This window comes from Pogona vitticeps, chromosome 3 (assembly GCF_051106095.1).
Source record: "Pogona vitticeps strain Pit_001003342236 chromosome 3, PviZW2.1, whole genome shotgun sequence".
Taxonomy (NCBI): domain Eukaryota; kingdom Metazoa; phylum Chordata; class Lepidosauria; order Squamata; family Agamidae; genus Pogona; species Pogona vitticeps.
Window position 1 is genome coordinate 200,050,536 of NC_135785.1, and position 24,292 is coordinate 200,074,827.

At 40.2% G+C, this 24,292-nt stretch overlaps 1 protein-coding gene and 1 long non-coding RNA gene across 3 annotated transcripts in view; one reads left to right on the forward strand and one right to left on the reverse strand.

Annotated features, from left to right (window-relative positions):
* The window catches only part of BACE2 (beta-secretase 2), a 50,215-nt gene that overhangs the window by 11,265 nt on the left and 14,658 nt on the right, over positions 1–24,292 (reverse strand). For both annotated transcript variants that reach the window (XM_020789329.3, XM_072994151.2), the window contains exons 2-5: positions 8,557–8,645; positions 4,701–4,917; positions 2,662–2,790; positions 583–717 (exon numbers count right to left, since the gene is read on the reverse strand). In XM_020789329.3, the coding sequence (XP_020644988.3) occupies positions 583–717; positions 2,662–2,790; positions 4,701–4,917; positions 8,557–8,645 (570 nt within the window). The remainder of the gene's footprint in view (positions 1–582; positions 718–2,661; positions 2,791–4,700; positions 4,918–8,556; positions 8,646–24,292) is intronic.
* LOC144588201 (uncharacterized) lies at positions 61–23,513 on the forward strand. The gene is made up of 4 exons (XR_013543610.1): positions 61–348; positions 2,647–2,869; positions 3,774–3,897; positions 11,906–23,513. It is a non-coding gene; the product is annotated as an uncharacterized LOC144588201 (long non-coding RNA).

Genomic DNA, 24,292 nt, shown 5'->3' on the forward strand with positions numbered 1-24,292 from the left:
AAACTGCTTGTCCTTTTGCCTCTCATGCAGGAATGAAAATCTCACAGAAGTCAACCTTTCTTTCTTTGTTGTTTTAGGTTTTTTTTAAGTACCTCAATATGCTGAGATAAGCTTTGTCTTCAAGGACAAGAAAATTTGTTACTGTTCATTACTTCCTTACTAACTACTGGCTAAACCTGCTCAGAATTGGTAAACTGCCAAATCAGTATTTGTTTTACGAAAGGGTGCAGACGTAATGCAGAATATATTCTAAATGCTTGCAAGACATTCAGATAGACAACCAATACACAGGAGCTACAGACTGAGTGCTACGGGAGGGACACACTGAATATGAATCAACGGATATCAGTAAGTCCAGGTATCTAAAGTAACATTTGCACCCTTTATTGTAAACTCGTGTATAAAGTAAATTCCAATGGTTTCCATAGCAGTTTACACTATACAGTATTTTAGATTGTACAATAGTTCTATTCATAGCCGATTTACCAATTAGCATTTTCCAGAGGTTTTTTGGCATTTTCGCTTGCATTAACCCAAACATCACACTAAAAATATCACACAATGCTTTCTTGTTTAAAATACCTCTTTACAGTCCAGATTCAGAACTTGGCCTCCAACTTCCAGCTTGAGTACTTCAACCTGATAATACCATTCCTTCATAATAGGTGTGTACCAGATTTCTCCCTTATATAGGCTTGGTTCAATTCCACCCAGAACCTGAAAAGAAACATAGGTGATAATGATCTTTATTTTGCTATACTGCATAATCAAAGCATGGCAGTTACATTATACAGCATGCATTCACCTTGCCAGATGGTGCTGGGCATTTATATTGCATTTAAATGCATCCTAATTCCATGTTTTATATAAGGCAACAGCACTAATGCATAAATCAGTTAAAGCAATTTTTAAAACAAACACAGTTTAACAGGTACGGATAGGCTTGCAAACAGAAGCATTTTCTACTTGAATTTCTACTTTAGTATCCAGTATTCAAAAGACTGAGGGGAGATACAGCAGTTTTCAAATACTTGAAAGGTAGTCATACAGAGAGGGGCAGGATCTGTTCTCAATCATCCCAGAGCACAGGACACATAATAATGGGTTCAAGGTATAGGAAGCCAGATTTAGGCTGAATATCAGGAAAACTTCTTAACTGTTAGAGTATAAGACAATGGAATCAATGACCTCAGGAGATGATGAGTGATCCAACACTAGAACCATTCAAGAGAAATTTAGATAACCATCTGTCAGATCTGCTTTAATTGTATTCATGAATTGAGGAGGGGGTTAGAGTCAATGGCCTTATGGGGCCCTTCCAACTCAATTATTCTATGATTTATTTAAGAAAGGAATGCAGAGCTAGGAACAAAAATTTCAATGAAGGTACTGCAGTCTGGAATAATGTGCACAGCGTTGGACACATTGAATGAGTCTGAACAAATTTAAGTGTCCAAACTTATGGCTTTTCATAGTCTTTTGAGAATCTCTGTTTCTGTGGACACAGTAGATTTGTTTTTGGGTTAGACTCTCTCAGTGGCTGCAGTAAAAGGCTGTGCCTATTGCTCTTCCGTCATGGGTGTTCTGGTGGTAGAAGGGGAAGAAAAGAGAACATTCCAGGGCGTAGCCATTTTGTGACTCCCCCTGCTCCAGCCTGGAAATAATGTGTGTGAGTTGCTCAGTTTAATGTGTTCACTATGAAACAGTTACATTTCCATCAACAGAAGGACAAGCCATAAAAGGATGCATCTAAATAATACAGTGGAGTCTCGACTTACATTCAGCTCCACTTACAAACTTTTCGACTTTCAGACTTCTCCGGCCGCAAAGTTTCACTTCGACTTGCGGCCAGAGAATCGACCTACGGACCAGAAGGGTGAGGTGGGGAAAGCGCCAAATTCAAATTTGACACTTTCCCCGCCTCCCACTTCCAGTCCGTAGGCTGCAGGTCTAAGCCCCAAAAGCTCAAAGCTGACAGCAGGTGCAGGGCGGCTTTCGGCTTCCAAAGCTGGGAGTGAGGGGAGGTGGGAAAAGCCGAACGCTGCTCTGCGCCTACCTGCTTTGGGCTTTCAGGGCTTAGAAAGCTGGACCCACTGGCCTCTTGTCTCCTGTCCCCGGTGCCCATGATCCAGATCCATAGAATATATGCATTTCAATTATACCTCAATCTATGCCCATGTACAGGGAAGCTTTATTGAAATTGATATATTTTAGGATTGAAGGAGCACATGGTGTTCAATTTGCAAGTTTCTTAAAAGCAAAATATTGGAAGACTGGTAATTCAGTTCCTGATATTAAATACTGACTATTCAAAGTTTTGGATATTTTGACTTTTCATACTGCATGAGACTTATTAAAAGAAAACAGATCTTTGAATCCTTATCTTCAACAGAGCAGATTTTATTCTCTATTGGAATAATCACTAAAAGAACCTTAATGTGCACAAGTATGAGAAATTTATACATTTTTCTGATTGAATTATCTGTATGGAAACTTCACTAAAGCTGCGAAAGCCGTGTTGTGTTGGTCTTCTAATGCATATAGTAATTTTAAAAAAGTTTTATTTTAAACTAAGCAGAATTAAATTCATTGCATTACAGATGTGCTAAAAACATAATTAGAAAAAGACATTTATATTTTGTCTAGTAGACAGATACCCACAAGACTACCTCCATTGGTACCAGTTCCAGATACAGGCAAACCAGCTCCACACATCTGCAAGGAAAAAATGTTCGGGATCCTTGCTTGGTTCACAAGGGAATCAAAAAATGTCTCCACAGAACTTGAAGGCTGTAAAAGAACAACAACAAACAAATTCAGATGTAATCATTTCTCCTTCTACACAGAATCTATGCAGATCACTTGGGTGGTAAGTAAAACAAACTAGTCTACATGAAGGTTGTTGTGGGTTTTCGGGCTCTTCGGTCTGAAAAACCCACAACAACCATTAGATCCTGGCCATGAAAGCCTTTGCAAATACATTAGTCTACATAAAGATTGAATGAAGAGTGTATTGATACAATATTGCTATAGCAGAATAATGTTATTTTAACTATCACGGCTTTATCCTATGGAATTCAGGATTTGCAGTTTGGTGAGGTACTTTGAATACTCTGCCAAAGATATTGCAGCATGTCCCTGAACTGCAATACCCAAAAGAATACTTACCACACCAGTAATTTGGTAAATCTGGAATTGCAGGTGCTCATCATGATAGTTCCCTTGTGCCCCCACCCTCAAAAGAGTCAAAAATGCAGGCAGCTGAAAGAGTTTGTATCAACAAATGAGGAACAGGTCTTCTGCAAAAGTAATGGTTCTTAATTTCTGATTCAGGACCTAGCAATCCTCAAATACTTCTCATTACAACACAGACTGATTGCAACAAATTATAGTTTCTAGGATAATCCTTTCTGTGCCAACTACTCTGAGGACTGATGTTATGCTCAAATGCAATAGGGAAGCCTGAGGGGAGATGCAGGTGACATCATTTCCTTTTTCAGAAATTCCCAGGGTTTCAATACTGCAAGTGCAGGCTCTGCTACCCCACTACCTAGTACTCTGGAGAAAATATGATTTAATCTAGGCCAAACCACCATAAAACACATTTGAGATGTTATCAGGTCAGCTCTGTGCATATAAATAGTACAATGAATTGTGACCTTCATATAAAATGAGACAGAAAATAAAAGTATGCAGTCCCACCAGCTCTTCCTTACTCTGGATCTCTGTGGGGGGAAAACTTACACCTGTGACAATTCATGTTAACACAACAGATCCAGTTCTCGTCACCGCGATACAAAAAAGAAGCTGAGGCCCTGGAAGGGGTGCAGACAAGAGCAACAAAGATGATAAGGGGACTGAAGGCTAAATTCTATGAAGAACGACCAAAAGAACTAGGTACGTTTAGCTTAATGAAGAGAAGACGGGGGGGGGGGGGGAGACATGATAGCAGTCTTCCAATATCTAAAGGGTTGCCAGAGGGAAGAGGGCATCAATTTATGCTCTATTGCGCCTGAGGGTAGGACAAGAACCAATGGGTGGAAACTCATCAGAGGGAGATCCAACCTGGAAATATGGAGGAATTTCCTGACAGAACCATTAAGGAGTGGAAAAGCTTGCCTCCCAATGTGGGTGCCCCATTGCTGGAGGTTTTCAAGAAAAGATTGGACAGCCATCTGTCTGGGATGATATGAGGTCTGGAATGGTATGAGGTCTCCTACCTTGGGCAGGGGGTGGACTAGAAAATCTCCAAGGCCCCTTCCAACCCTACGACAATTATGATTCTATGATTATAATACAGTACAATGTAATGATAAAGACAGTGGTTCTTAACCTTGGCTTACTCAGTTGTTTTTGGACTGGAACTCCCAGAAGCCTTCACCACCACCTCTACTGGGAGTTGCAGTTCAAAAACACCTGAGTAACCCAAGGTTAAGAACCACTGATCTAAGACAGCCCTGCCCCTTTCCTCACTTGTATACAAGGTTGAAGCATATACAGCTACACTGTACCTATGGCCAAATACAAGTAAGATATTGCTTCAGACTGATTCATAAGCAACTACACATGAGCATACTGGGATACCCCAGCAGACAGGCCAGCTATCTGAAATAAAGGTTCAGGTTTATCTTCTGACATTAGTCATCTGCCTTTATTTTTCAACTCAGATCCGAGGGTTAGCAGATAAGAAGTCAAGTTACCTTGGCCAGGGTGTCGTAGGCAAGTCCAAGGATCCCCTGCCATTCAATGCCTTTCAAGAAAAAATTTTCAGACTGAAAAATAGTTGCAATGTTGATGGTGTAAGTGCCGTTGATTCCTTTAGGCATAGTAATAACGTCAGTGCCAAGAGTTCCAGTCCAGCTTCCTTGAGTATATTTAACTGTGACCTCAATACCCAGTGATCGATATGTGCTAGATCTAGAAATTGAAAAAGAAGAAAGAAGTGAAAAGCAAAGCTATACATAACTTATATTCAGGGGTTACTAATGCAGGGGAAATAACATCTGAGGAGGAGAAACATGTTAGTATCACCTCCCTCCACCACATCTCTTGTCACATCTCTTCATTTGCTGAAGAGGACTGCCTCCCCCATCCAGGGAGTCTTTCCACGTGATCCAAAACGCTGGGAAATAGGGTGTTCCAAACAGCATGGAGTGACTCCACAGACAAGAGGGGCTGCTTCTCTCCAGAAAACAGCTTTTCTTTGAGAAGAGAGTGGTGATGGAGGGGATAGAGTTGGCATGCCCCATCTTCTTCTATATATTTATTTCCTCTATGTTAACAATACCAGAACAGGGCTATGATTCATGCTAAAAATATGAATTAAATTTTGGCAAACCAAAAACTGCACCAAATAAGATGGAATTATAATACCTGCGTAAATCAGGCATATCCAGCAAACTCTCAGCTTTTTCAACATGAAGAATGTCTAACCATTTTCAGAAAATGGCTGTTCTAACAGCAAGACTTGTTTCCTCCTTCCCACTCCTGCACACAGGTTTCAACTTTTCATTTAATCACAATGTGTGTTTTGCCAAAGTAAAAAGGTAAGTGAACTTGTGTGTGCTGAAGCTTTCAGTTATGAGCTTTTGGCAAAATGAAGCACTTATTCAGAGGTGATAATTTGCGTCTTCCTCCCCAAATCTCTTTCTCCGAGAGGAAAATGTCAGGTTTTCCTATATACAGTGGTGCCTTGCTTAACGGGCGCCCCACTTAACAACAAATCCACATAGCGACAATTTTTTTGCGATTGTTTTTGCGATTACATTGTGATATTTTTAATGGGAAAATATCGCTTTGCGATGATCGGTAAACTGTTTCGCTTACCGATTTTCGCATAGCGATGATTTCCCAACAGCTGATCGGTGGATCCAAAATGGCCGCCGGGTAAAAAAATGGCCGCCCACTGTGTTTTCGCGCCAATTCCTCACTTACCGGGCAGCGAAAATGGTGGCTGTATGGAGGATTTTTGCTTAAAGGTAAGTTTTTCCCCATAGGAACGCATTAAACGCATAGCGACGAATCCGTATAGCGATGATTTTTGCTGCACGGATTATTGTCGCTATGCGGGGCACCACTGTACTATCAAATGTAATTTAAATATCCTTTCTCATGTAAGCCTTACAATTTTATAACAACTATTATAGTTCACAATATGCCTCTACAAGTACATAGGGCTTGCATGTACTTCCTTTTACAAAGTCTTTTACATGGAGATATCTGTCAAGAGATTGGAAAAATGAGGGATCATGGATTCTGTAACTCTTCTGGAGAAATTAGACTTTGTAGTCGGTGCCTGGGACAAGCTGACTGAGAGAAGGAGTAGTGCCCACTAGTGTCTAGAAGGCAGTAATATCTGTCTTATTGTTGTGACCGAGCTTTAAGGCTGAGCTGGACTTAATCCTTGGTACCAATGTTCCCTCTAAGCTCCACACATATGTGCACAGAGCTCCATCAGGACTGTGCACTGGCAACCAGTGTTCCCCCTTACTTAGTTCTGGTTTTGGCTGGAACTCTGCCCCCACGCATACACACGGGGCAAGGCTCCTGCACAGTGAGGCTGAAAATTAGAGGGAATGTTGCATGTACTGAACTAATTAGGAAAACTGTTTTGGCCGAGTGAGGGAAGAGGGAAGAAGTTGCTCTCTTCATGAAAGTTCAGGGAAACTCAATGCTTGATTGGAAGATTCTCTGGAAGAGTCTGGAAGCTAAAACTTTGGGTATAAAAAGGGGAACAGAAATTATTTTAGTTGGCTTAGTTATCACTTAAGAGAATGATAGGTTCATTGAAACCCTCATATAAGGAATGCACTTTGCCTATGCTCTGAGACTATGATGAAGCTATGCTAAGATATAAGTTTTAGAACAATTTAGCTAGGTTTCTTATTTCTTGTGGCTCTGGTTCTGCCTCAAAGTTTCAATTGACTATTTGCTCCAAAGCTTTTTTTTTTTAACTGTTTCTATAGCTGTTGGAACCATTTTATGTTGATAGGGTTGGTGAGACTTAAAACCAGGCCTGGCCTTTCCTTGAGCATCTATCAGGAGCTTGTATGTTTTGTGGGTGTGGTGGCATTCCTACCTTGAGGGTTGGCATAAGAGTCAAAGTGCTTAACCTTGTGGATTTTTTGGGAACTCCCTGGAAACAGTGCTTAGTCAGTTGGAACAAAGGTGTTGGGAGGGTGCTGGGCAGGAAGATTTTCCCATTCATCAGCACATTTGGCCCTCCTGGTTTCATCCACATGAGAATAGACAAGTTGTGCGGCTAAATGGTTAGTGTGGACCTAGGAGGTCCACACTAACAACCTTTGACAATATCCAATCCTAAATTTAAAAATAACAAAACATGAGAAAGGACGAGGAACCTGGAAATTGCCCATCTAGAGACAGAAGATTGAGCAGGTCACCTTGCTGCAGCAGTCCCAACTTGTCTGAAAAGTACTATAATTGTGTTTACATTTTTATTTTGAATCTGCACATATAAGTTAGCATATACAGACTCTTGCCATCTTGTTTGATGATGCATTCCTTTTTTCATGTGATACGTGAATAGCCACTCCATGTTTACAAGATTATTTTCTTTAATTAGTAAAGAACATGGCACAATTATAATTTTATCTTGACGTAAAGGTATTTTAGTACAACATATTTTATTGACAAAAACAAGGCCTTCTAGAATTTCAAGTATGTCACAAGTTTTGAGCTCTTAAACATTGGAAGATTCTGTCTAAAGGAATACTTTCCTAGGAACATTAAACCTTTAAACCAATTGCAGCCACTGAAGCAACCTGCATCATTACATTTTATTATCTGCCTTTATCAGTGTCCTCAATTGTTCATCATAGACATGTGTCTGGCAAATGACACATATGAACTACATCAGAACTACTGATGTACTATTAGTTTTTGTATGTTTCAATTATTTGTTTTTAGCAAGAATGCAGATTTTGTACTTAACTTACACATATTAGGGGGCATAACAAACACCTGACTGGCTGGCTCTATGTAGCACTGTCAAAGCCTTAAAAATCACTGTGGCAAAAATTTAAAAAGGAATTCTATTGTACTTTACAGTGTGCTCTATACAGTAGTGATCTGTCCAGATACCCAAATAACATTTAGGAGAAGGGACAATGATTGGTTGGAGAAAATTCAATAGGAAAATATCCCTTTTTGGGCTCTCTCTCTCTCTGTCTCTCTCTCTCTCTCTCTCTCTCTCTCTCTCTCTCTGTGTGTGTGTGTGTGTGTGTGTGTGTGTGACCTATCAGAATCTTGTCGCTAGCTATGCTAGTAACTTTTCCAAGCTCTAGAAACCATATTATGGGACCCAGTTACGCAGGTCTTGCATGTGTATACTCCACAGGGATATGTGGAAAGAACTACTTAGATACACAACCGTCAAGCTAGGGAGACTCAGCCTTCTACACAGTTCAAATCCCTGTAAAGACATTATTCCATCTATGTTGCTATTAACAGTATACTGCTATTTCTCATGCATGCTGCTATTTCCACACATTTTTTCCTAGAACTGATCAGGGGAATGGGGACCAAGACTCTTACTTTTCTGTGTCGAAGTATGAGCTCACATCTGTATTTGGTGCACCTGCAACTGCAAAATTGCTGCTTCCAGTGTCAACTAGAATATTTAGCTGCAGAAAAGAAAAGGGAATTATTTCTCATGTCAGGTACAGGGGGAAATGACATTTTTTGTTAGTGTTGAATATAATTCAAAACTACTTTTAAACAGTAATTTGGCAGTAAAGTTTTTACTACTAGCAAAATTATTTTCAGATCACAAAAGAAAGCCTTGGAATGCATTGTTTCTTTTAAACAAAAATTCTGAATGGTGAGGTTCTTTAGAATTATAAGCAGATGCAAAGGACTCATTCATACTTCTTTATTATTATTTCAAAAAGAAAGGGAAGTTCAACAGCCATGATTTGGTACTGAAAAACTCGCAGTAAATTGGACTGGTTGTGGCACAGTCTGGTTTGAGCTATTTTCCATTGGCCACACAATATACAGGAAACTGCAAACTAGACTGACCCTGCTCTGTGCCCAATCCTGATCCTTTTGGTCCAGTAGCAGGGCTACTCTTTTTCTGTGATACAGACTGGATTATGTATGCACAGAAGGGTTACTTTAAAGGAGATTGCACCCAGCGAAGTGACCCTTTCCAGTGTAATCCAGCTTCCATGCCTGATTGCACCTTTGTTGAGACAAAAGAGAGTTTCCCCACAAAAGTCTAATTCCCATGTGGAAGGGAGAGGACAAAGAGAGAAAGTAAGATCAAAGGTGGTTCCTGCCACATCTGGGCCCTGCTGCTAAAGGTGCTGCGTTTCCAGTATGTAAGATTTCAGTCTTAGTTTTGCCTGAGGTAGCAGCAATTGAAGAAGTACAGTGGTGTCTCACATTACGATTGCCCCGTTTAACGACAAAACCTCATTATGATTAACTTTTTGCGATCACTTTTGTGATCGCAAAACGATGTTTCCTATGGGAGAATTTTGCTTTGCGAAGAATCGGTTCCCTGCTTTGGGAACCGATTCTTCACAAAACAACAATTTTCCAACAGCTGATCAGCAGTTTCAAAATGCGCCGGGTAAACAAAATGCCCCCCCGCTGTTTTCTGGGACGGATTCCTCGCTGCACAGGCAGCGAAAATGGCCACCCTATGAAGGATCTTCGCTGGACGGTGAGTTTACAGCCCTTTGGAACACATTAAATGGGTTTTAATGCATTTCAATGGGTTTTTTCTTTTCGCATTACGACGTTTTCGTTCTACAGCGATTTCGCTGGAATGAATTAACATCGTAATGCGAGGCACCACTGTACTTGGAAAAAGAAGTATATAATAAGAAGAGCAGAATGTTTAGGGAAGTAGAAATGAAAGCAACATAATTACAATTATACATGTAATACTATTAGGGAAGCTTAGAAATCTCTCGAACAATAGCAATCATACACTTCTGCTTTAATTAACTTTGAGGACCATTTTTGAACTTTCCCCCTTAAAATAACACTATGAAGTGCTGGATAGCTCAGTGGTTTAGGAATCGGGCTTCAGAGCCAGAGATTGGAGTTCAATTCCCCACGGGCCCCTTTGACAGGGGCTGGACTTGATGATCTGTTGGCTCCCTTCCAGCTCTATGTTTCTTCTGCTTCTACTAGGAGTCCTCAACCTTTGGTCTTCCATAGGTTTTCTCCCGGCTGGGGTTTCTGGGACCTTTAGGTCCAAAATAACTGGAGGACAAAAGGTTGAGAACCCCTGAGGCAAACTAATCCTTTCAGTGAAATCTTATTTCAGCTGAGCTGCTGCTAAAGAATGCAGATGATATACTAGCTTTCCTTGTCAGAATTACATTTGAAGAAGCATCATTAGTCTGCTAACTATGGCTCTTTTCAAACTTGCATCACTTTTCATCACTGGAAATCTTTCATTGAAAAGGCCATTAGCCTTTTTAGAAGTCTTCATAATAAAATAGAGGCTATAAAAAGTAAACTTAATTAACTTAATTAAATCACAGTTATTTGAAATAAATGATGTTTGAAAAAATAGAACTAAGTGGCCATAAAGGTGAGAGAAATGTGTTGGCATATAGTTTGGGACTACTATACATTTACCAACCATTTGTGTAAAGTTTCCAAATAAAATGAATACACGAGGGACACATTTATTTAGGGGTTTTCCTGTCCTTTTAGAGAGGTATGGCCATTTGGGGGGGGGGAGCTATAGAAATTCCTACTTCGGAACCATAAGGAGGTTTACAAAGTACGGACTTTGTAAGTCTTTGGCAGGTTTTGTGATTCAGGTCCAGAATACTGGACCAAACCTATGTAAATTATCAATTTCCCAACATTAGTTGTGTAAGACTGTCATTTGCTATCACCAGATTACTCCACCACACAACTTCTACTTGAAACAGTACTCCAATTAAAAATGCCCGAGCTACAATGGATGCCATTGAACTTCAACAGTATAGAATACAAAGATACTTTTTTAAAAAGAGAATTTGACAGCCCATCCTAGTAAGCAGTATATATTCACCATGTCTGGTTCTTCAAAGAAAGAATGCTCTCCACAAAACACCCTACAGTAGAATACCAAAGCTGCAGCCCACTCTAATGTGATCCATATTCATACAACTAATTGCTATTCAGGCTAACAGCCCATATCTATATGAATCTGGAATAAGGAGACATAATCAGCTGCTGCAAACACTGATCTACTGTAGTCCACATAACTGCACCAGTGAAGTATATGCACAAGCTAAAAAAAGAGCCATTGCCTTTTCTTTCTTTTTAAGATTCAAAGCTTCTCTCATTTCAGACCACAGTCTTCATGAAGGGGAACAGAAAGAGGCATAGCTATTTCTGCTACTTCTTTTGTCAAAACAGAGGCAATTCATAAAATGTTATCTTAATATGTCAGGCCGCTGGTCCGGGCTGTTGGGAAATGAACAATCATGCATGCACTAACACTAGGTATCAAGTGGGACCTTTTTTTTTTTTTATAGCCTATTGTAATGGTTCTTTGCTATTAACTTAAATGGGAAGATTCTTCCTACCTCTGGCACTTGGGGAAAAGCAAGCTTCTTTTTCCTGCATACCTAGAATACTATGGTGTTTTTGACTGCCTCCCCTCTTCTTTCCTGACTGTCCTCTAAGAAGCAGGCATGGAAGCTCTTTCCATGCAAGGAGAACCCCTTTTTACTTTTTTCCTTCTGATTTTAACTACTGATGGTAACTGTGAGTGCAGATATCTTTTCTACTTAAATTCTTCTAGAGTAACTTTTATTACATCAAGAGCTAGATTTTGTGTTTGTGTGCAGGCAAGATGGCATAGGGAGACTGGAGCTAATCTCTCCATATTTTTATGTTTCTTTGCATGGTACTCTGCTAACGAAAGGAACAATCAAATCCTTAGAAAGTTTTTTTTTATGAAAAATCTCCAGCACATACAGCTCAGCAATGTCTACAGTACTCATGCACAACCCACTGCCAAAGTGTACTGGACTACAACCTTCATCATCCCATGTCAGCAGACTGAGGGTGATGGGAATTTTAGTCTGACAAATATGAGAAGGCTGATCTACACTAACATACAGGGTTTCTCCAAAATTTCAGACAGGAATCTTTCCCTCCCAGAAGTGGGATCTACTGAATGCAACATACAAACTGGACAGCTAGAGTACAGCCTTTAATGCTGGTTTTCTGTGGAATGTTTTTCTTAAGAAAAAAATTAATTCCCATCAAGAAAGCATGGACATTTTAAATAAAATGTTCTATATAAGTGCATTTTCCGTTCTATATAAGTGCATTTTCCTTTAAAAAAGAAACAAATGCTAAGACAAAACGTTCAACAATGCTATACAAAAAAAAAGAATTCAACACTCTCATCATGGATACTGCACAAATCCTGAAACAGCTGGAAAATTCTGATGTGTATGACTTGTGGAGGAACACATTTGACCTGTTTTGGATAAGAAAAGCCAAGTTTCCCTCCATCTTTGTTTAGTTTATGACATTCATAGATGAAGTAGTATAAAAGGATGGTGAGTGACAACAACCAGCAAAAATCCATGAAATAGAAATAGACATTTCATGTACCAACAAAATGAAACAGTGCATCAAACATGTATACAAAGCATGCTAAGCAATATAAAGGAACAGACCTGTCGTACCTTTATTGAAAGTAAAACCTTTTGTGGCCTGGAAGTCTGCTTTACTTTTACTAATGGCTTTAGATGGGTAAAATAAAAATGAGAGTTTGGATATATATTATTATTATTATTATTATTATTATTATTATTATTATTATTATTATTATTATTATTATTATTATTATTATTATTATTATTATTATTATTGGTTGTTCATTGACGATTCCATTGTTCAATGCCATTTGGCATGCTAGCTTTTCAGCTTAAAACAAACAAGAAAAAATTAAACAGATGCTGGAAACTTCAACCAAATATCCATTTAGGTACGTACAACGTGTAAGATCAGAAACCACTACTGGTGTAGTTTTAACAGCAAGCAAGCTACAAATGAGCACATTCAAACACATCATATACAGACAGAAGAGAACTGATATGGAGACAATCCTGTTGTCAAACAACTGGCAAATACACAGCTCCCTAAATAGGAAGAATGCATATTAGTTTAACCTTGGTAGAGTCATCTTTGTATATCAGTGTTTTCTTCAGGAGTGGGTAAACAGTGGCCTTACAACTAGTTTCTCTTTCTTCAATCACTGTCTATGGCTATGACCACCCCTCTATTATTTGTGTGCTATCAACAAGCATTATCAGCCAATGCCTTACTTAAGAAAGGATGTTCATCACCTTTAACCATTATGTGAAAAGAATCAACACAGCAGATTTCTTCAGCAGTCTTTCACTATGATGTCTTCCTTGATTTTTCAGTAAGATGTATTCCTTCATAATCACAACATCCCACAGGGCATATCTAATTTTTGTAAATCTCCCAAAACAGAGAGTAATGGTATCTGTAATCTACAAAAATCCATCCCTACTTAGAAACACCTTAGTTGTTGCAAAAAATAACTAATAATATGAAACTGCCATATGTTATTAATGTAATTGTAGCATGTTATTAATGTAGAGAGCTGTTTCCATGCTCTGTGTTAAATTATTTGAAATGTTGTGAATAAATTCTGCCTTTCTTTTCTTAGACAAATTTGCCCATTCTAAAAGCCCAAAATCAGACAGAATAAAATACTGTGTGAAAAAGTACTTTCATCTGTAACATTAAAAAAATGTTAGCCACACTACCACACTGTGTGTCTTCTGAATGCTTATTTTCTGCTGGTCAGGGCAGATGGTTCTTAAGCATTCTAAAATTAATGACCAGCTGCCAGAAGTCATTCTAATGCAGTGATTTTGTAAAGGGAGAAAAAGGCTGGTTAATAGGAGGGAAAATTAGAAGCCCATTTAAATACTGCCTCATTTAACACAACAATCTCTAATTACATCATCAACCCATTTGGAAAAACTGCTTGCAACCATAACAGAAGACTGATGAAGGACTCTCACTGCTATAATACGGGCAGTTTCCTCAAAGTTACTGCATGTTATTACTGGCATCTAGCTTTTAATATGATACTTTCTACACTTCATAGGGTTCATATTGGCTTCTGGGAAAACAGAGATTTAGTGAACATAAGTTTGTTATGCAGAATTAGAGTACAAGCAATATTAACTCATTTGCTATGATTCTGAACCTTGGGGGGGGGGGAACCCACTTTTCAGCCTCCAGTTTCTCTCAAAACAAGAGAGTGAAAATACAGGACAGGTTCTCTTTGGGCTAGCTCAGATATGTGCAAAATATAAAATTAAAATTAAATTAAAAAATCAGAGAAGTAAATGAGTTGTTGATAGACTTTACATCCCAGTTTTCCCCCATACCTTCACAAAGAAGTCCATAAAGTAAAATCCAATACCCATATGTCAACTGTGCAGTCGAAGATAATTTTTGGTGATCATGCATGATCTAGTTGTGTAAGTGGGGAAGATATAAACCTTACTCCACTTGGCTTTATTTAAATATTTGCTCTTTCCGGATAGTAAAAATAATGAAGTCCTCCTTAGCATTAATTGAGTTATTTTTCTTCTCTTTAATCAAGCTCCCCATTTTTTTGTCCCTATAATGTGTCTAAACCTCCCTCTTCTGCATGTTCAAATCCTAATCCAGATCTGGGTTATGGACCCTTGCTAGGGGATAAAGAAAGTGACCACAAACCAGAAACCCCTTAAAATGGAAGCAAGGAAATTTCTTGGCTCCCACAAAAATGAGACAACAGTCTTATTTCCTACTATATTTGTTTTCTATGTTTTGTGCAGAAAATTCCAAATTCTGCACAGCTTGATAAGGCTTTTTGGTGAATCCAGTGTAGGAAAGATGCCATTCTCTGAAGGAATTGTAACAGTGTTGCACAGCTTGGCATTTCTTCTGCCCTTAGATGAATCCTGTTCCTGAAGAGGAGCTGAGGCAGGAGGTGAGCTGTGTCGGGAGGACATTTTATTTGGTGAGGTATTTTCTTCTAGGCTGACCTTTGTTCTCCCTGACCGCATGGTCAGACTGGGTGGGGTTTTGGCTTTAAATGTGTGCGAGCAGAAGTGCACGCCTAATGGTGCGTGAAATTCTCTGATTCTATTTTTTACTCTGATAAATAGGAAAGCCAAATAGCATTTCATACATCTCAGGGGCAGGAAAGTTTTAGGGGTAGGATCAGACTTCCTCTCTTTTTAAATTCACTGACCAATCAGTCAAGATGGAGAGTGCAGGATCTGTTGCATTTGTAATACCAGTGGCATGTCTATTTTCTTGCCAATGAGGTGCCTGGGTAGAAGTATTCTAAGTGTCAGTTGGTGGTCCTCTTGGAAGGCAAGGTCCGGCAGCTGGAGGCCTGTGTTCTAATCTCCACACTTTCAGGGAGCAGGCCAGGTAGGTGGGACACGTCGGTCTTTGAAGGCAGCCCATCTAGGAGAAGGAAAACTCTGATTTCAAACTTCCACTGCCTTGTGGCTATATCCATTGATGGACAAGGCTTCAAGAGTTAACCTCGAGGCAAAATCTGGAGCAAGAGTCCCGAAGGCAGTTCGTGTCGCTTTGGCAACTCCTGCGACGTCGCTGGAACCAGTTGTATTGGCTCTTGCCTTTCCATTGGACTATTTCAGTGACGTGGAGAGAGGGGATTTGCTGCTTGGGTAACAGCCTATCCTCCATATTATTTTATCCAGGCTTAGTGCTCTGGAGAGACACTTCAACTTCTCATACAGCATCGAAACAACATGGGAAGTAGCAGTTACCATTTATAAGTCTTTGCTCAATTGGCATAGAGCATGACACCATGGGCTACTTCCAACGGTGGGAGAGGTCACTGCACCTCACTAGGTAGCTACCACCCACCTTAAGCTGGGCAGTCCCCAGCCAGTAAGGTGCTACCTCGCCATGGTCTGTTAACCTCATGGGGTGCGTGTGGTTTAGGGTGAAAGCCGACAAGCAGATCAATAACCCTGCACCATGCAACAATCATAAGAAAACTTCTGCCCTAAAGTTGGGCACCTGGAATGTTTGGACAATGAACCCTGGCTTTTCTGATGACCTGCAGGAAATAGACGACGTGCGCAAGACAGCTGTCATCGACATGGAACTGAGTAGACTGCAGATGGACATTGTTGCCCTGCAAGAGATGAGATTGCCAGACTCGGGATCTGTCCAAAAAAAACCAAAACCCTTCTCATTCTTCTGGCAGGGAAAACCATCAAATGAGACCAGAGAACATGGTGTTGACTTTGCGGTCAGAAATACTCTGCTGAGATCCATTGTTCCACCTACTGTGGGGAGTGAAAGAATCCTGTCTCTGCAGCTCGACTCATCAGCGGGACTGGTCCCCCTCATTAGTGTATATGCACCAACATTGTCGTCCACAACAGAAGTCAAAGACAAATTCTACAACGATCTGGCAGCTACTGTCAAAAAAATCCCTGAGAGAGAGCCACTGTTCATTCTTGGAGACTTTAACACTAGAGTTGCTGCTGATCACAATTGTTGGCTGAGTTTTCTAGGCCATTTTGGTACAGTATTGGGAAGATGAATAAAAGTGGCCAACGCTTGCTGGAGTTTTGCTGTTACTAGGGTCTCTGTGTCAGCAACACATTCTTTAATACGAAGCTTCAACACAGAGTTTCTTGGAGACATCCAAGATTGAAACATTGGCATCAGCTCGATTTGATCCTCACTAGATATTTTAGCCTTCCTAGTATTACAATCACACACAGTTACCAGAGTGCTGATTGCGATACTGATCACTCCCTGGTGTGCAGTAAAGTAAAACTGTGAAAGAGATTGTATCACATGAAAAAGGAAGGAGTACCACATATTGACATCAGCAAGACTCACAATCAAAGAAAAGTGGAAGAATTTGCCCAAGTGCTTGAGGAAACCCTTCCAGGCCCGGCTGATGCAAATGCACCTGAACGATGGGAACAAGAACGCTGTTTATAACACCGCCCTGTCCACATTTGGCAAGAAGACCAAAAACACAGCAGATTGGTTTGAAGCCCATTTGGAGGAGCTGATGCCAGCCATTGAGGATAAGAGGAGAGCTCTAGCAGCATACAAAGCCTGTCCTAGTGAGTACAACTTGCAGGCTCTTCAACTTGCTTGTAGCAAAGTCCAACAGGCTGCCAGATGTTCCAATGATTACTGGCTTCAGCTCTGCTCTCAGATACAGATAGCAACGGACACAGGTAACATCAATGGAATCTATGACTTTAGGTCCAATACAGAAGAAATCAGCTCCTTTGAAGTCTGCTACAGGTGTGATCGTCCAGGACCGAGTACAGCAGATGAGCTATATTCCAGGGAGAATGTAGTAACTGAAGAGGCACTAAATAACACTGAGTGCTTGCCTGTCTTGGAAGAGTTGGACTGCAAACCAACTTTAGCAGAAATAAAAGCGGATTCCCTTGCCTCCGGCAAGGCACCTGAGAAGGATAACATCCCTGCTGAAGTGCTGTAAAGAGGTCATCACCACCAAGGTGTATGAAATCTTTTGTCTTTGCTGGAGGAAAGGTGAAGTACCACAGGACATGAAGGATGCAAACATTGTCACATTATATAAGAACAAAGGAGATGGGGTGACTGCAATAACTACTGTGGCATTGTAGGGAAGCTGCTTGCCCATGTTGTGCTGAAGAGACTCCAGGTGCTTGCAGACAGAGTATATCCAGAATCACAGTGTAGATTTCGAGCTAATAGATCCACCACTGACATTGTATTCTCCCTCTGGCAGCCTTGGGAGAAATGTAAGGAACAACAACAGCCACTCTTTGGTGCCTTCATAGATCTCACAAAGGTCTTTGATTGGGTTAGCAGGGACAGCCTTTTTAAAATACTTCCCAAGATTAGATGTCCACCTCAACTCCTTAACATCATCAGGTCCTTTCATGAGGAAATGAAGGACACTATAGTTTTTGATGGCTCAACATCAGATCCCTTTGACATCCAAAGCAGAATGAAACAGGGCTGTGTCCTCACGCCAACCCTATTTGGGATCTTTTTTGCTGTCATGCTGAAGCATGCCTTTGGAACTGCAACAGAAGGTGTATCTCTGGACTAGATCAGATGGAAAGCTTTTTAATCTCTCTAAACTGAGAGCAAAGAGCAAAGTCCAGCTGAAATGCACGCGGGACTTCCTCTTCGCCGATGATGCAGCCATTGTTGCCCACTCTGCTGAAGACCTCCAACAACTCATGAATCGCTTTAACAAGGCCTGTCAAGACTTTGGACTAACAATCAGCCTGAAGAAAAGACAAGTCATGGGCCAGGGCGTGGACTCACCTCCCTCTCTTACTATCTCTACACAAGAATTGGAGGTTGTTCATGATTTTGTGTACCTTGGCTCAACGATCTCTGACACCACAGCTGCAATACAAGGATACAGTGGTGCCTCACATTATGATGTTAATTCATTCCAGCGAAATTGCTGTAGAACGAAAACATCGTAAAGCGAAATTAAAAAGCCCATAGAAACGCATTAAAACCTGTTTAATGCGATCTGATGGACTTAAAACTCACTGTCCAGCGAAGATCCTCCATAGGGTGGCCATTTTCGCTGCCTGTCTTGCGACGAATCTGTCCCTAAACACAGCGGGGAGCCATTTTATTTACCCAGTGGCCATTTTGAAACCACCGATCAGCTGTTGGAAAATCGTCGTTTTGCGTAGAATCAGTTCCCGAAGCAGGGAACCAATCATCGCAAAGCGAAATTCCCCCATAGGAAACACCATTTTGCAATCACAAAAGCGATCACAAAAAGATCATCGTTATGTGATTTCGTCATTAAACGAAGCAATCATAAAGCGAGGCACCACTGTATCTGCAAGCGGATCTAAAGGCCTTATGAATGGTCCTCAACAGATGGGAAACTTTGACATCTGAGCATTCAGCTTGGTAGCAGGCGGTTCAGCATGGCCTCTCCCAATTTGAAGAGAAACTTGTTCAGCAGACTGAGGCAAAAAGGCAGACCAGAAACCAGCAAATTCAGGGAGCTGGACAGGGAACAGATTGTATTTGTCTTCAGTGTGGAAGGGATTGTCACTCTCATATTGGCCTTCTCAGCCACACTAGATGCTGTTCTAAGTCCTCCATACAGAGCACGTTACCAGTCTCTCAAGACTGAAGGATGCCTAATCTCTAGATGAATCCTGTGTAAGAAAGGTGCCATTCTGCACAGGAAGTATAACATATTCTACACAACTGAGCACATTTTCAGGGGAAAATAATGGCACCAAAGCTTCTGAGAAATCCCATGAGATTTCGCACAGAAAGTTTTTTGAGAGGGCAGAATTTTGGAAAATCGTATCTCATTGCAAGGTGAAAAATAGTCCCTCCCCCCCCCCCCCGGATTTCTGTTAGAAAGAGTCTGTAAGATCCACAATCTTACATAATGTGGACAAACCCAACTTTAATTTTGAGAACTAAAAAAAACATTCCTATTTGCTGTCTGTCTCACTGCTGCAGGACATTATTTCAACCCTTCCAGCAAGACAAGTTGGCACTCTGGAGGTCTTCAGCATATCATTTTGCTTTTCAGCATAATAGTCTTTTTTGTTCTTAATGATATGCTGCTGTTACAATACAGTATATAAACTGTACATTCTATAGTATTTTTTATGTTTTAACCTTTCTATTTTGTCGGGAAAAGAGAGAATAGCCTTTCTTTTAAGTTGTTATGAAAAAATTAGGGTTAAAATTAAATGTCAAGGAGACTGTGTGTTTCCTGCTGTTATCATATTTCTTCTCCAGCAACAGGACTTCCTCACAACTGTGTGCTTTCCTCAGTGGTGTGCTCTAGCAATCAAACTTGCAAATTAAGCCTGCATTTACTTCCAAAGAAGCTTAATTTGACCAGTTATGAAAAAAAGAAAATTCATTTGTGACATATGGAGGTGAGAAAAAGCTGGTGCTAGAACAGAGAGATTTGTTCCTCTTCATAAGTCACAAGCTATATGTAACCAGTCTGAGTCCATTAATTTCATAGTTGATTTAAAAAAAATCACCTTTTCATATTAAACTCAAGGTACAAGTTACATTTTGAAGACATTTCACACTTCATGGAATGCATAGAACACCATGTAAGGTGATTTCAAAAGTGATGCTAAGTAACTGGTAAATGTTAAACTGATAAATAAAACAAGTATACAATTTTTAAAAAATCCTATGGACTTTTTTCCATTTGAACTACATATGTGTGGGAAAGTTTTTTTTTAAAGCATCACTTGTGAAAGCAGCATTAGACTGCAGAATTCTAAGTTCTCTGAGTGACGTGGTTCTTACTTTTGAGATTTGGAACTCTCCCTCAGGGGTCAGGCTGGCTCCATCTTTGCTGTTCTTCAGCAAGCGGGGAAAAGACCTTTTTCTCAGGAAAGCTTTCCCTTAATAACTGGTGGTTTTTTTAAATGGATGGTTGGTTGTGCCTTATTGCTCTGAATGCATTTTTGGTGCTGCTTTTGTTTACTGTATTTTAGTGGTGGTATCTGTTTGATCCTTTTTAGTATTTGCACAAATACTGTTTTTATCTTTAAATGTTGTCTCTTAATGATGTAAGCTGCCTTGGCTCCTTCTTAAGGAAAAAGGCAAGAGAAAAATATTATCGTTGTTCGGTTGTCGTTTTATTTTATATCATCATCACCATTACCATTACTATTGTTGTTGCTTCTGCTATAATTTTAACAGCAGCAGCAGCAATAACATGAATAGGATGCAGCTTTCAGTGTCAGTTCCAGGTTACTTTGGGTGTGACGAGATGGAGATATGGCTCTTGTTTTGGACCAGTTGTGGCATGAGCTGTTGCAAACTATTTTCTGTCAATCAGACAACATACAGATAATAGCACTCCAGCCTGACCATGACCTGTGCCCAAACTGGACCTCTTTGATCCAGCTATAGGAGTACTGCTCTTTTTTGGAGCTCTGTTAGGGCAATTCTTGTACAGATGGTAAGAGTTTTAAGGGAGATCGCGCCCTGGCTGGCTGCACCCTCTGTCGTCTTTTCTTTCACAATCTCTTCTTTTTCAGATGTGAGCACTGGCATAATTATACCCAGGTCTTTCCACATCTGTTTAAAAGCAGCAATTTTTATTGGCTGAATTAACCCCATGAATTATATTTCAATTAATTCCATTATTCCAGATTTAGAGTTCAAACTGTGAAAAAGACTACCTCAAGAGGTGGCGAACTCTCCTTCACTGAAGGTTTCCAAGCAGAGGTTGGATGACCACCTGTCAGGGATGCTTTCACTATGTATTTCCTGAGGATTGCTCTAGATCAGTGGTTCCTACCCTTGAGTTCTCACATGTTCTTGCATTAAAGAACGTTCCCAGAAACCTTCACCACTAGCTGTGCTGACCAGAATTTCTGTGAGCTGTAGTCCAAGAACATCTGGGGACACAAGGTTGGGAACCTCCCTCTAAGGTGTGCGGCTGGATGTGACTCTGCCCCCTCCATGCAGGCTCCTCTTCCCCATGTGCACCCCTGTGTGGAACAAGAGCAGAGTTGTGCAACAGAGAAGCGAAACCCCATCCAGTGGGGCTGAAAAGTAGGGGGAATGTTGCTTCTGATTGAGCTTTATCTAGAACTGAGCTGAACAACAGTTACTGTATGGGCAATTTCAATGAAGCTGGAGAGTTTAAAAAGCCACAGGAAAAGGTCAATTCGTTTAACTGTGTATTGCAGAAGAGTTTTACAGATACCATAGATGAAAGGCAGATAAGTGGGTGCTATTTAAAATCAAGCCTGAACTCTCTTTCTCAAAGAGAAAATGACTAAACTGAGGAGGTATCATACCTTGGGCACATCATGAGAAGACAAGATTCCCTAGAAAAGACAATTATACTGGGGAAAATTAAAGGCAGCAGGAAAAGAGGAAGACTACATATGAGATGCATTGCCTCAATTAATGATAGGATCTTTTCAAGGTCACTAGATCATAAGGTCACCATAAGTTTTAAGTGACTTCATTGAAGACTACGCTCATGACCTGAATCCTATCCCAGTGGACTCAGGTATCCATTGCAAGGTTGACTCAACCTTCTGCCTTTCTTAACATATAAATGTATATACATGTGTTGTACTTTTATCCATTTTTAGCTTAAATATAACCTTTTTTCCCCCAAAACCATGCCTATAGTACTTCTGTGATTGAATACCTAATAAGTTAGGGCTCTGGATCACGTAAGCATGTCCAATCAAATGCACTTTTTAACATTCATTAAATATGCTCCCCTCCCCCTCGTGTCATCAGTGTGAGGCCTGACGTTGCTTCTATGCCTCAAGCCTTTGGATACAGACCACCACAGACAATGTAGTCCATTTTCAGTGTTTGAACAGTTTGCACGCCTTTGTTTTACTGCCACAAGTGCTATATTCATTTGAACAAGTAATGACTTGGGAGAAGACTAGAGGGGTCTCTTTTCAATTAGGAAAGGCAAGTGCTTAACCAAGCACTGCAAGGGGATGGTTCATTTTTGGTGCTGTGGAAGGACTGGTGGTTGTAGGGGCTTCAAAGAGGGTGCACGAATGAACTCTATGCTATGTGTTATCCAAAGAAGGGTAATGGAAAGATAAGGGGTGCACTACTGCATATCATCAGATGGCACAGGAAGCTGCTTACTAGGAAAGCAATATGTTTTGTTGTCTCCCATATTTTCCAAACTAAAATAATACCTTTGAAAACATTAAAAAACATAGTTTTCAGATCATACACACCTCTCCTGAAATTCCTGGTAATACCACTGGTTTAGATTCACTTGTAAAAGTACTGACCAAGATCACTCAAGTGTGACAAGAGACAGAACTGAGACTACTGTGATATTGACCAGTCACATGAATAGCAATTTGGATGCAAGTTTCAGCTTCAAAAGTCCAACCACAGAAGAACAACGGATTTCAAACAAGACACTCTGTAACAGAAAACACTGGTTTGATAAACTTGTTTTTTTAAGCTGCAGCGAAGGGCTGATTCTCACTGATTAGGCACCATGGCAGCTGGCAGGCACATTGAGGTGAAGAACTAAATGCCACAGAACAGTGACAGCTGATAGCATACACACAAGTTTGCACTGAGTGATCTAAATGTGCCTCTAGAGGTCCTGGAAAGCCTTTCTCAAATCAGGAAGGGTTCTTAGTTAATCACATGGAGTTTGTCATGTTGTTGGGTGTGCAACTCAGCACATATGACAGTTATCACATAACAAACAATTCAGAAGAAAAATGTCATAAACATGAAGTGCCTTTTGTCAATTCAAGATGATATTATGTATATGAAATGAAATAATTCAGGATTTTCATCCTCAAAATCCAATTCATAATGAAGAAATATAGATTAGCTCTAATACTAATCTTCAAAATGTTCTAACCCAGGAGTTATACAGAGAAAAGCATTTTGTCAAAGTTCATAACAACTGTCTCCTCACCACACCACAAAAATCAGTGGAATGCAAGCAACAGAGAAAAAAGTATAAAGGTCAATGACTCCAAAACACTGAAATACTACTGAAAGGATATAGCCAATATTTCAACATGGTCTTAAGTAGAATGTTGCACTTATCCTTAGTTTGCTTTCAAGGGAACTAACTGTGATAGGGTGTGTTGTTTTGCATACACATATACCAAGCTTCACTAAGAGAAAACTCAAAAGATTGGTTACATTCTTTAGAGCAGTTCTTGGATGAAAACTCCCAGAAATCCTGGCCAGCAGAGCTAATGGTGAAGGCTTCTGGAAGTTGTAGTCCAAGAACATCTGGAAACCCAAGGTTGGGAACCACTGCTCTAGACTCTTTTGCAGATCCATAGCTTCTCTATCCATGTCACACTACTAATGAAAATTGACACTCCACAAAATACAACACCAAACAAAACTTATTAGACCGGTATTCTATTCAGCAAGTGTAGAGTGCATGGGTCATCACATAAGCATTCCCTCAGTTCTGGCAGGTGCCTGTTATTCTACAGATTGTAAGATCAATTGTCTAATGGGATGCACAAGAGGTAGCCTGCCAGAGAGGCCAATATATCTGCTGAGTACGATACTAGCCTTTGTTTTTAAGACACATGACGACTCCGTGTTGGTATTGTTGCAACAGTCTAACATGGCTACCTCCATAGAACTTAACAGCATTGAAAATCCACTTCCAGCATTTCCCTTTCTTTTGAGATGAAAACTGTTCAAAGTAGAATTTCCATCTCTAATAGGAATCAATGCACTT